This window comes from Sphaerodactylus townsendi, linkage group LG05, assembly GCF_021028975.2.
Source record: "Sphaerodactylus townsendi isolate TG3544 linkage group LG05, MPM_Stown_v2.3, whole genome shotgun sequence".
Lineage (NCBI taxonomy): Eukaryota > Metazoa > Chordata > Lepidosauria > Squamata > Sphaerodactylidae > Sphaerodactylus > Sphaerodactylus townsendi.
This window is the reverse complement of record NC_059429.1, coordinates 21,632,008-21,644,119: the sequence shown is the minus strand read 5'-3', so window position 1 is coordinate 21,644,119 and position 12,112 is coordinate 21,632,008. Positions and strand designations below refer to the sequence as shown.

General features: G+C 46.7%; 1 protein-coding gene across 1 annotated transcript in view; it reads right to left on the bottom strand.

Annotated features, from left to right (window-relative positions):
• SLC5A5 (solute carrier family 5 member 5) overlaps positions 1-12,112 on the bottom strand; it is a 52,355-nt gene that overhangs the window by 20,719 nt on the left and 19,524 nt on the right. The window contains exons 2-7 of the mRNA XM_048495825.1: positions 11,539-11,604; positions 10,451-10,502; positions 9,631-9,698; positions 8,215-8,369; positions 5,441-5,581; positions 1,444-1,573 (exon numbers count right to left, since the gene is read on the bottom strand). Of these exons, the coding sequence (XP_048351782.1) occupies positions 1,444-1,573; positions 5,441-5,581; positions 8,215-8,369; positions 9,631-9,698; positions 10,451-10,502; positions 11,539-11,604 (612 nt within the window). The remainder of the gene's footprint in view (positions 1-1,443; positions 1,574-5,440; positions 5,582-8,214; positions 8,370-9,630; positions 9,699-10,450; positions 10,503-11,538; positions 11,605-12,112) is intronic.

Here is a 12,112-nt window from a genome sequence, read left to right as displayed (position 1 = left end):
AGAGTTGGAAGAGGTCACACAGGCCATTTAGTCCAACCCCCTGCTCAATGCAGGATCAGCCGACAGCAGTCACAGTGAACCTGACATGCACATCAAAGGCAGCACACCACCATGTTTGTGATGACACGCCAGTGTTCACGAACACCCAACAACAACTATTCCTGTAAAGGATTCAATAGTGTTGATGGTGAAGTAACCTTGAGTGCATTCCACAGCCCGGGCGATGGGCCAGTTTCATCGGCGGAGACGTTATCTTTGCGCGGGAGATGAAGACTCCGTTCCCATGGGAAGCAGGAGGGGGGATGGGGTGAATGGTGTTATAACCTGTGCTTCTGGCGGGAAGTGTCATTCCTGCCACTACGTGTACGTGAGCTTTCTAAGATGTCTTAATAAACGGACTTTTACACCCAAAAAGCCTTTTATTTCTGCTTCTATGGAATTCCTTACAATTCCCCCTGTTTGAGTCTTTTTTGTAATTATTGGGCGTTTCTTTATATAATACATAGCAGCACACATAATTGGACTACCTTTTAAAAAATAAATTAATATGCAAAGAATTGTTTCTCTTTTGTACTGTCAAAGGCTTTCACGGCCAGATTCAACTGGTTCTGATGGGTTTTCCGAGCTGTGTGGCCGTGGTCTGGTGGATCTTGTGCCTAACGTTTCGCCTGCATCTGTGGCTGGCATCTTCAGAGGTATATCACAGAGGGAAGTCTGTTACACACTGTGAAGATGCCAGCTACAGATGCAGGCAAAACTTTAGGAACAAGATCCACCAGACCATGGCCACACAGCCTGGAAAACCTACCAGAACCTGTTTCTCTTTTGTTCTGGGGGGGGGGTGGCAGGAAGGGTGGCACACCTATTTTTCAACACTCCGAGCCCCAAAGGTTCACCACCTAGAGCACAGGTGTCAAACTTGCAGCCCTCCAGATGTTATGGATTACAGTTCCCATCATCCCCTGCCAGCATGATGCATGATGCTGGCAGGGCATGATGCTGGCAGGGGATGATGGGAACGGTAGTCCATAACATCCGCATGCTGGCAGGGGATGATGGGAACTGTAGTCCATAACATCTGGAGGGCCACGAGTTTGACACCTATGACCTAGAGCATCCCAGCCAAGTGTTTGTCCAGCTGCTGCTTAAAGACCGCCCCCCCAAGGCAGGTGAATGACATCTGTCCTGCCATTCTGCTCAGCAACCCTCTAAATTTACTGCCAAGCTCGCAGAAGAACAACTTAAATTGCAGGGAGGCTCTTTAGCCTCCAAACTTTGCTGAGTGCAGTGGCAAGATACATGCTGATTTTTTTCCCCATACTGCACTGCAAGCCATTCTCCATGGCCTCCCTTTCATCCTTTTCTTTGTAAGCAGTCTCTTTGGATGCCCAGAACGCCCTGCCCCACCCCATCCCAAGCATGTTAAATCAACCCAGAGACTACCTGATCAGGTGCAGAGATATACCCAGCCAAGAGAGGGTCGCAGTCCTTGTACAGAGCAAACATCACAATGCCACAGGCCACGGCACTGGAGACTATGAAGAAGAGGCCCACTTGATTGACCAGGAGAGCTCTGGTGGGGAGGGGGAAAAGGGGGAAAGAGGCAAAGAGAAGGAGAATGGAAAGGGTGGAGGAATTAATGCAAGGCAAGAAAACGTTTTTCACCATGGCTAATCTGCTCATTGTTCTTCACAGGAGGTTCACAAGAGATCTGAAACACACACACACACTCCAAAATTCAGCCTGATGAGGAATTCTGAAGATCTCAAAAGTTGGCATGTTGTTTTGTATTATTTTTACTGGTCTTAAAAGGCATGGCAAGACTTTTAGCTTTGGACTTTGTTTCGGGCCAACATGGCTATCTGTAACCTGAGAAAATATTGAATATCGTAGAAATGAAAGGCCATTTAGAAAATGGGTCTGTAACTCTAACAGGACTGTAAGGCCATAAGAGTTGAACTGTGGGATCAGACCAGTCGTTAATCCTGTCTTGGCTTGGTCGATACCCTAGAAATTTGGTAAAATTCGGATTTGGATTTATTCAGGCATAAAATTCTCTGCATGTCCGAATAAGACAAATAACATACTCGGATATACCCGAATATTCGGGCGTACCTGAAAAATTCGGGTCCATCTGATTTTTATTTTTATTTTATTTTTTCACATTTTGGCCTTCAGGGGATGCATTTTTAAAGCTAGGGGCACCAAAATTTCAGGGTATCATCTGGAGACACTCCTGATGATGTCACCCATTTTTAGTGAAGTTTGGTTCAGGGGGTTGAAAGTTATGAACCCCTAAAGTGGATGCCCCATCCCCAATTGTTTCCAATGGGAGATAACAGGAGATGGGGCTACCCCTTTGAGGGTCTATAACTTTGGACCCACTAACCAAACTTCACCAAACTAAGGTGGTATCATCAAGACAGACTCTGGATGAGCCCCTGAAATTTTGGTGCCAGTAGCTTTAAATATGTGCGCCTGACAGGTACCCCAAGAAATTGCCCAAGATTCTCTGCTCTGCAGTGCCTTGGCACCATTGTACCCAATGGGGAATTTCTGTGCAGGCTGAACATTTTTTAAGATAGAGGCACCAGACTTTCAAGGTGGCTCCAGGAGGTCCTCCTGGTAATAGCATGCAGGCTTATTGAACTAGAAAGTACTAGACAATGTATTGCCAAAGGCTTTCACAGCCGGACTCAACTGGTTGTTGTGGGCTTTCTGGGCTGTGTGGCTGTGGTCCGGTAGATCTTGTTCCTAACGTTTCGCCTGCATCTGTGGCTGGCATCATCAGAGGTGTCTCACAGAGAGAAGTGTATTTCACTTCTGCCTAGTTAAAGTGCTAGACAGTTTTTTAAAAGTAGCACATCAGGGGTGGGGGGTGTATATAGCATGAGATTTCTAAGTTGGGGTTGATTCCATAAAGGAATGATTACGGTAACCTGCACAGAGAGGGAAAGAATTCACTTGTGCACTCTTCACATGCCACCCCAAGTGGGTTGCAGATTCATTTCTAAGCAGGATGTCTTTGAAGATCCCAGTCTTTTCATTTGGTGCGTTCTTGCAGCTGGTGGCCCCAGGTTACCTTTAACCCACTTCGCCAGGAGGCCCTGACCCGGCCCAGCCTGGCCTGCTGGGCTGATAGCTGAGTGTGTGCTCTGGAGCTGGGTGGAGTGCCAGAGAAAACACTGGAGGGAGCTGGAGGGTTATCTGGGTTGGCGAGAAGCACAACCTGAGCGTGCAGATTTGTCTAGGGTGGAAAGGCGAAGGAACACAAACACTGCCGTGTCTTTGGCGTGCTGCCTGGAGGCATCACAAAAGCCTCAAAAGCAGCAGATCAGATCAGGAACCAAAAGCACCACTTCAAGGAACAGTCACACCAGGGGTGCCACGCATATCCAAGTCACACGAGCCTGTTCTGTCAGATGTACACTCTCACATAATGCAGGGACTCCCGTCGAGAGGTAGCCCACGTTGTCTCACTCATCTTAGCAGCTATTTCACCCCACTGATTACCAGAGGTGGAGCTTCAACAGGGCCACCTGAGGACAAATGCCCCGGGCAGCCGCCGTCCGGCCATGTGGAGGCAGAAAACCGCCCCCACACTCCTCCTTCCCCCTTCGGCCCAGCCCCCTTTATACCCCATTTTTTCTACCTTTAAAGTTGCTTCCGCACAGCAGATTCATAGCGAGTTGCAATCGTTATAAATGAATCCGTTTTCCATTCATAAAAAGGGCACATTAGTTCCTTCATAATGATGGCAACTCGCTATAAATATACTGTGCAGAATCCATACGTGGAGTCTCAAAGCAGCTTACAATTCCCGTCCCTTCCCCGCAACCTTGTGAGATAGGCGAGGCTGAGAGAGTTCTGAGAGAACTGTGACTAGCCAAAGATCACCCAGCAGGTTGCATGTGTAGAAGTGGGGAAATAAACCTGGTTCACCAGATAAGAATCAGCCACTAATGTGGAGGAGTGGGGTGACAAACCCAGTTCTGCAGACTGGAGAGGTTAAGAGCTCGTGTATCTAATCTGGAGGAACCGGGTTTGATTCCCAGCTCTGCCGCCTGAGCTGTGGAGGCTTATCTGGGGAATTCAGATTAGCCTGTACACACCTACACATGCCAGCTGGGTGACCTTGGGCTAGTCACAGCTTCTTGGAGCTCTCTCAGCCTCACCTACCTCACAAGGTGTTTGTTGTGAGGGGGGAAAGGCAAAGAGATTGTAAGCCCCTTGGAGTCTCCTGCAGGAGAGAAAGGGGGGATATAAATTCAAACTCTTCTTCTTCTTCTTCTTTAAATGGGGATCAGCAAATTCATAGAGGAGGATGGGGTTCTCGTTTGATCAATATCTACTGGCTGCAGGAGCTCACACAAGAGCCAGAGTTTTGCAGTGGTTAAGAGTGACAGACTCTAATCTGGAGAACCAAGTTCGATTTCCCACTCCTCCACATGAAGCCTGCTGAGTGACCTTGGGCCAGTCACAGTTTTCTCAGAACTCTCTCAGCCCCTGCAGAAGCAGGCAATGGCAAACCGTCTCTGAACATCTCTTGTCTTGAAAACCCTACAGGGTTGCCATAAGACAGCTGGACCATCACCAATATGGTATCTCATGCCTAACCGAGGTAGTCCAAGTTAGCCTGATCTCATCAGATCTCAAAAGCTGAACAGGATCAACCTTGGCAAGTATTTGGATGGGAGACTGCCAAGGAACCCCAGGGGCATGGAGCAGAGGCAGGCAACGGCAGAACACCTCTGCGTATGTCTTGCCTTGAAATGCCAACAGGTTGCGATGTCAGCTGTGACTTGAAAACAACAGAATGGTAACTCAATAGAACTTCAATGATCCAAGGCACTGTCCCCATGAATAACAGTTACTGGAGCAGGCAAACAATAGGGGAAAGCTGTTACTGCTATTTATTTATTTACTACTTTTCCAGACGGCCTTTCCATCCCAAAGTCCTCAAGGTAGTTTGCAACAATGTGGTTTATAAAATTAACATTCAGTGAATACTTAAGAAGGAACTCAACCAGATGGATTTTCTCAGTCTGGTCCAACAGGGCTCTTTTTTGTTTTATACTTCTATTATATGTACTGCAATTTTAAAATTTTCCTATTTATTTGTAAATCCGCCTCAGCGTTACAGTGGGTCTAACTGCAACATTAACATAAACACTGTAACCCTCTTCTTCTGCCCCCTCCCCTTCCCGCCCTTGCATGCCACCCCTCACTCCCTTTCTCTTGCATGCCACCCCACCCCTCCCCCTCCCCTCCCTCCGCTAGGGTGAATGGGCCATGTCCAGATGCCGGGCCCCCTCCCCTCCCTTGCATGCCACCCTTCACTCCCTCCCCTTCTCTTGCATGCCACCCCCTCCCCTCCCTCCGCTAGGGTGGGTGGGCCATAACGGGTGGGTGGGAATAACAGTGGGAAATTCTGACTCACAGTTTTGCCTCTTTCTCGGTCTTGCAGGCCACGTAGCGCTGGACTTGGGCTTGATTCACTCCGTACATGGAAAGCCAAACCATTGTCCCGCCAAAAATAAATGTCCAGAAAGTGTAGCGGCTCCGGGGATCAGGATCAAAACTATATTTGAGAAGGAAAGAAAAGAAGAGAGACATGAATAGTAAAACAGAAGGTTCCCAAATCAATCTCTGTTTATGGTTCCTCGTAGCTCAAGGACAGGGCATAACAGGGGCAGAGCAATGGGCACATGGCGGTTTTTTAAAAAGACAGCTCAAACTTTTTCTTCTAGCCATAATCTGGCAAAGAGTCATCGTTGCTGTCTTTTCTCACTAGATTTTTTTATGCCTGCATTAGGGTCAACATCTCAGTCAGCCATCCTCACAAGTACAGAGTGAGAGGGTTCGAGTAAGCATGGCCTCCCTTTTGGGAAAGTGTGGGGGGAAAGAAACCAGGAGAGTCTGTTGTATTACACTGTTTTACACTGTATTACTGCTGTTTTAAATGGGATTTTAGAGTGATGGAGCGTAGATATTAATTATAATTTTGATTCGCTCCTCTAGCTAATATATTATGATGTTTTATGTATGATGTTTTTATGTTGTACACCGCCCAGAGCCCCTCCGGGATGAGGCAGTATATTAAGTTAACTAACTAACTAACTAACTAACTAACTAACTAACTAACTAACTAACTAACTAACTAACTAACTAACTAACTAACTACAACAACAACAACAACAACAACAACAACAACAACAACAACAACAACAACAACAATAATAATAATAATAATAATAATAATAATAATAATAATAATAATAATAATAATAATAATAATAATAATAATAATAATAATAATAATACACATATAATGGAGAGTAAACACCTGACTCAATTTCCCGATGGGTTTTTCCACACATGCAGAATCATGCACTTTCAATCCACTTTCACAATTGTTTGCAAGTGGATTTTGCTATTCCGCACAGTAGAATCCAGCTGCAAAGTGCATTGAAAGTGGATTGAAAGGGCATTATTCTGCATGTGCGGAAGGGGTCATATACTCCTCAAATGTCAGCTTTATAATGATTGTTGAGAGAAATTGATCACTCCAGCAATACAGGCCAAAACAGCCCACATTTCTCTCCCAGGTACAAAAAAGGAAGGCCTGTTAAAAATCAAAACTGTCTGAACTATTTTTCCCCCAACATACTGATTTTAATGAGTTGTGATCTTAACCTATTTTATGTATGCCAATAAAGGTACCTGTATCTATCTGGAGTGTGGCTGATCCACATCTTCTGCATTAGGTGACATTTAGCATGTTACATATTTTGAAAAAGACTTGGCTCAGAAGAAGAAAAGTTTGGATTAATACCCCCCCCCCTTTTCTCCTGTAAGGAGACTCAAAGGGGTTTACAATCTCATAAGAACATAAGAACAAGCCAGCTGGATCAGACCAAAGTCCATCTAGTCCAGCTCTCTGCTACTCGCAGTGGCCCACCAGGTGCCTTTGGGAGCTCACCTGCAGGATGTGAAAGCAATGGCCTGCTGCTGCTGCTGCTCCCGATCACCTGGACTGTTAAGGCATTTGCAATCTCAGATCAAGGAGGATCAAGATTGGTAGCCATAAATCGACTTCTCCTCCATAAATCTGTCCAAGCCCCTTTTAAAGCTATCCAGGTTAGTGGCCATCACCACCTCCTGTGGCAGCATATTCCAAACACCAATCACACGTTGCGTGAAGAAGTGTTTCCTTTTATTAGTCCTAATTCTTCCCCCCCCCCAGCATTTTCAATGAATGCCCCCTGGTTCTAGTATTGTGAGAAAGAGAGAAACATTTCTCTCTGTCAACATTTTCTACCCCATGCATAATTTTGTAGACTTCAATCATATCCCCCCTCAGCCGCCTCCTCTCCAAACTAAAGAGTCCCAAACGCTGCAGCCTCTCCTCATAGGGAAGGTGCTCCAGTCCCTCAATCATCCTTGTTGCCCTTCTCTGCACTTTTTCTATCTCCTCAATATCCTTTTTGAGATGCGGCGACCAGAACTGGACACAGTACTCCAAGTGCGGTCGCACCACTGCTTTATATAAGGGCATCTCCTTCCCCTCCCCCCCACAAGAAATACCCTGTGAGGTGGGTGGGGCTGAGAGAGCTCCAAAGAACTGTGGCTAGCCCAAGGTCACCCAGCTGGCATGTGTTGGAGCGCACAAGCTAATCTAGTTCACCAGATAAGACTCCACAGCTCAAGTGGCAGAGTGGGGAATCAAACCCGGTTCTCCAAATTAGAGTGCACCTGCTCTTAACCACTACACCATGCCGGTTCTCAGGAAGATACATTCCTTCACACACACTCAGCAGCAGATTATAAATAGCAGTGGGAAATTGTGCATCAACCAGGCAGTCAGTATGACATAGCAGGCAGAGCACTGAACCAGCGTCTGGAAGCTCTGCCTCGAAATGCTCACTAACCCTGAGCCCCAAGAAGAAGAAGAAGAAGAAGAAGAAGAAGAAGAAGAAGAAGAAGAATGCCACTGCTGCTCCTTGGAGGAAGGACGGGATAATGATGTATTACACAGGTGGGCATAGAGACAGGGAGACACACACTGAAAAGGAGAGTGTGCATATTTTTCAGACGTACCTGCACATGCACGCACAAGCACACGCACACGCACACGCACACACAGACCGAGACAGAGACAGAGACAGAGACAGAGACAGAGAGAACGAACTCTGACAGTAGGTATGAACGTACTCGCCAAAGTTGATCCTGGAGTGGTTGTATGCAATACCCAAGACTTGACCTGGCCCGCCAACCAGAAGCGTCCCCTGGATCATGATGGCAATGAAGCCCGAAAGCATGACAAAAACTTGGAAAACATCTGTCCAGATAACGGCTTTCATTCCACCCTGAAAAGCAGAAGGGAGACTTAGAAAGCTCCGGTGGTTGTTGCTTTAGAAGACGCCACAAAATCCCCAACACCAGAGGCCACAAAGTTTCTCTTCTAACAGGAACTTTCATGATTTATTCCTTTCCCTCATCTTAGACTTGCCTTATTGTTAGTTATATGGTTGTTAAATCATGGGATGGGAGGGGTGACCTTTGAGTTATAAGTAATTGCATTGTCTGCGATTAACAAAAAGGCGAGTTGGTGCTTCGAGGATGACTTTGCATATTCCTACGTTCCTGATAAAGTACAGGCGTGAAATTCTGATTGGCCTTTTGCTTCCTGCATTGGCCTGGCACCCAGAGAGATCATGTTAATTGCTTGCCCATTCTGGGGGGGCAGGGAGTTGACCATCGGGCCTATGTGACACCTTTGATCTTGTATTGTCGAATGCTTTCACGTCCAGAATCACTGAGGTGTTGAGGAGTTTCCTGGCTGTATGGCTGTGTTCCAGTCGCATTTTCTCCTGACGTTTCGCCTGCATCTGTGACTGGCATCTTCAGAGGGTCCTCCAAAGATGCCAGTCACAGATGCAGGTGAAACTTCAGGAGAAAATGTGACTGGAACACGGCCATACAGCCCGGAAACCCCACAACACTCTTGCTTAATCAGGGGGATGGGGAAATAAATGTCATCAGTGGCCGAATCCCCACCGGGAAATTCAATCTAGAACAAACCAAGTTTGAAAATAAACGGCACCTTTTCATCAAGGTTTCAACCTCCCTACTGCAGCATCTTCCCAGTGAAGACATCTAGGCCTACCTATGATTCAAGAAATGTAACAACCCCACTACCACTCAATCAGCTTGGCGGGTCTCTCCTGATTGGTTGTCGTGCCATGTTGGGGCAGGACCTTTTTTTGTTCTTCCCAAAAACATGCTGACGTTATGACGTCAGAACGTCAGCACGTCAGCACATCATCCTTGCCCAAGTTTCTGGTTGGTTCTCATTCTCTTGTGCTATCAGCAGATAGAAGAATCTGCATTCGACACTCTAGGAAGCTCCTGGCATTCAGAAAACACCAGGTTTGATGGAGTAAAGGACTGACCTAATAGAAAGCAGTTTCCTATATTCATGTGAACTGATCTATAATATAAGGGGAATATGTTTTATAGTTTTTCAGAACAGATGCCTGAGGGAGTGGTGTCAATCAGAACACGGTGGAAGCTGTTGGCCAACATCTGGATAGGGAGCAAATTTTCAAGAATAACCACTATACTCACAATGGTAGTGTAGAATGTACAGATAATTCCAGTGGAGAGGAGGGAGGCCCAGATATCTAGCCCAGTCACTAGAAGAATGAGAAAGAATCTTAATGCAGAAGGTTCTTTAGAACCACCAAACCTGGTTGCAAAACCATTTGAAGCAGAATGGTTTTACTGATTTGTTCAACGGGTATACATTCATATCCTATTTCTCTGTAAGGTTTCCATCTAATGGGTCAACTGGCCTGAACTGTAGACATTTAGCAGGAGAAGACTTCCATCACTTAAGCCTTGTGTCTGGGACAAGTTTCTATAAGTCTTTCGCAAACAAATGCTGGACAAAAAAAAGGGGGGGCAGTGGTGGAATCCAAAAAATTTAGTAACAGGTTCCCATGGTGGTGGGATTCAAACTGTGGCGTAGCACCAATGGGGCTGGGCGGGGCACAACGGGGCGTGGCCAGGCATTCCAGGGGCGGGGCATTCCTGGGTGGGGCTGTGGCAAGGATGCAGCCGCTGCGCCGGTCCTTGGGCGGGAAACGAATGCACGCAGGCGCAGGCTGCCACGCACGCCGGTGCACCTCCTGCTAGACTGCTTCAAGTTCTGCGCGCTACGGCTGAGAGCAGGGGCGTAACTAAGGCAAAAATCACATGGCAAAATCACAAATTAGTAACCCCCTCTCGGCACACACAAATAATTAGTAACCTACTCTCGGGAACCTGTGAGAACCTGCTGGATCCCACCTCTGGGGGAGGGGAATATTGAAAAGGGGATCCAAACAAAGTAGGATTATTTCTGGGTAACACAAATTCAAACTGCATGATAGCTTCTGGCACATACCCTGATTGAGGATCAAAGCCGGAGCGTAGATGACAATTCCGGTGTACAGTATCTGGAAGAGATAGAAGAACGCACACGTTATAAAGGATGGCATATTTATTATTTGTGGTATACTTATCTCCAGGAAGATTACACCGGAAAGCAATGCTATAAAGGCAGTATGATGCATACAGCCAACCAAATTAGAGAACAACAGATTAAAAACCAAAGCATGATACAGACCGGAAAGCAGAATCACCAGATTGGAGAATAATGCAATAAAACAATATATTACCTAGCAAGATCAATAAAACTGGATTACAACATTAGAGAGCAATGTAAACACAAGACTCCTTTAAATTCCACAAACACACTACACCATTATTGACTTTATAAAAATGCCTTCCTGAACAGTCACGTTCTGCAGGACGATGGGAGTGTGGGAACATACATTTCTCAAGTGTGTGGAAATTTTTGGTCCTGAAGGGATCATGACTTAGGGCAGTGGTGGCGAACCTATGGCACACGTGCCAGAGGGGGCACTCAGAGCCCTCTCTGTGGCCACGCGTGCCGCCGCCCCAGCACAGAGTTTGCTACTAGAAAGCCAGAGGGAAGCAGGACGGGTTACTACCCTTCAGAGGCGCAGGGGCCATGGGGACATCTGGGGACAAAGGGAGGCAGAGAGGGCAGCGCACAATGTGCACAGGTGCGGCGCAGGACCTGGCGGCTTGCAAAGCATGAGGAGAGCAGCTGGGGGAGGGTGCAGCCGAGGGAGCCTCTCGCACCATGACCGTCTCGCAGAACCAAGAGCTGGAACCCGAAGCCTGCAATGTGGGGAGTGAAGGAGGCAACTGGTAGGCAGGCCAGTGGGGAGGGGGTGGCCTGGCTTCCCTCTACACTGGGGCTGCTCTGACTCTGGGAGGCTTGAAGAAGGGCCGAGTTGGTGGTTCAATTGCCACGTTGGCACTCCTTGGTGATAAATAAGTGGGTTTTGGATTGCAGTTTGGGCACTCGGTCTCTAAAAGGTTCTCCATCACTGGTATAGTCTAAATCAGTGTTCAAGACACACAATGCTGCTCACCCTGCAAAGAGCATCCCAGTTGACCTACCGTGGCAATAATGTACTGGATCGTCCCGCACAGGCGGACTTTCTTGGAGAACCTCAATTCCAGATACTGCCAAGATAAGAACAGAAACAGGAAATTGAAATGTAGGCAAAGTTACACACTCTCTTCAAAAGATTTCTGTTGAGGCTTCTGGCCATGGCTCAAGGAAAATGGAGGACCATTTCAAATCTAGATACCAAACATATTCGGAGGGAGAATTTTCCAGCTTTCCTGGGAATTAGTTTGATGCGTTTGGCTGTACCCACTATAATAGTTTCTTAGCCAGGCAAAGTGATAGCATAAGGAATGGCCCAGAAATTTGATTCTGTGCCTAATGTATATTATACATAATTATTTAACTACTGTTTTAGATGGATCCCTTTGAAAGGGATCCAGTGCTGATGAATCCTCCAGGAATACCTGGAGCTGCTCGGCCACCACCATATCTAGGAATGGCAAATGCAAAACTGGGCAGGAGCTAGCCAGATCCACAGCATCTAATGATTTTTTTTTTTTTAAAGAGCAGACCTGTCTTGGGGCTAATTATTTCTGCAAAAATGACAGTGCTGCATGCATG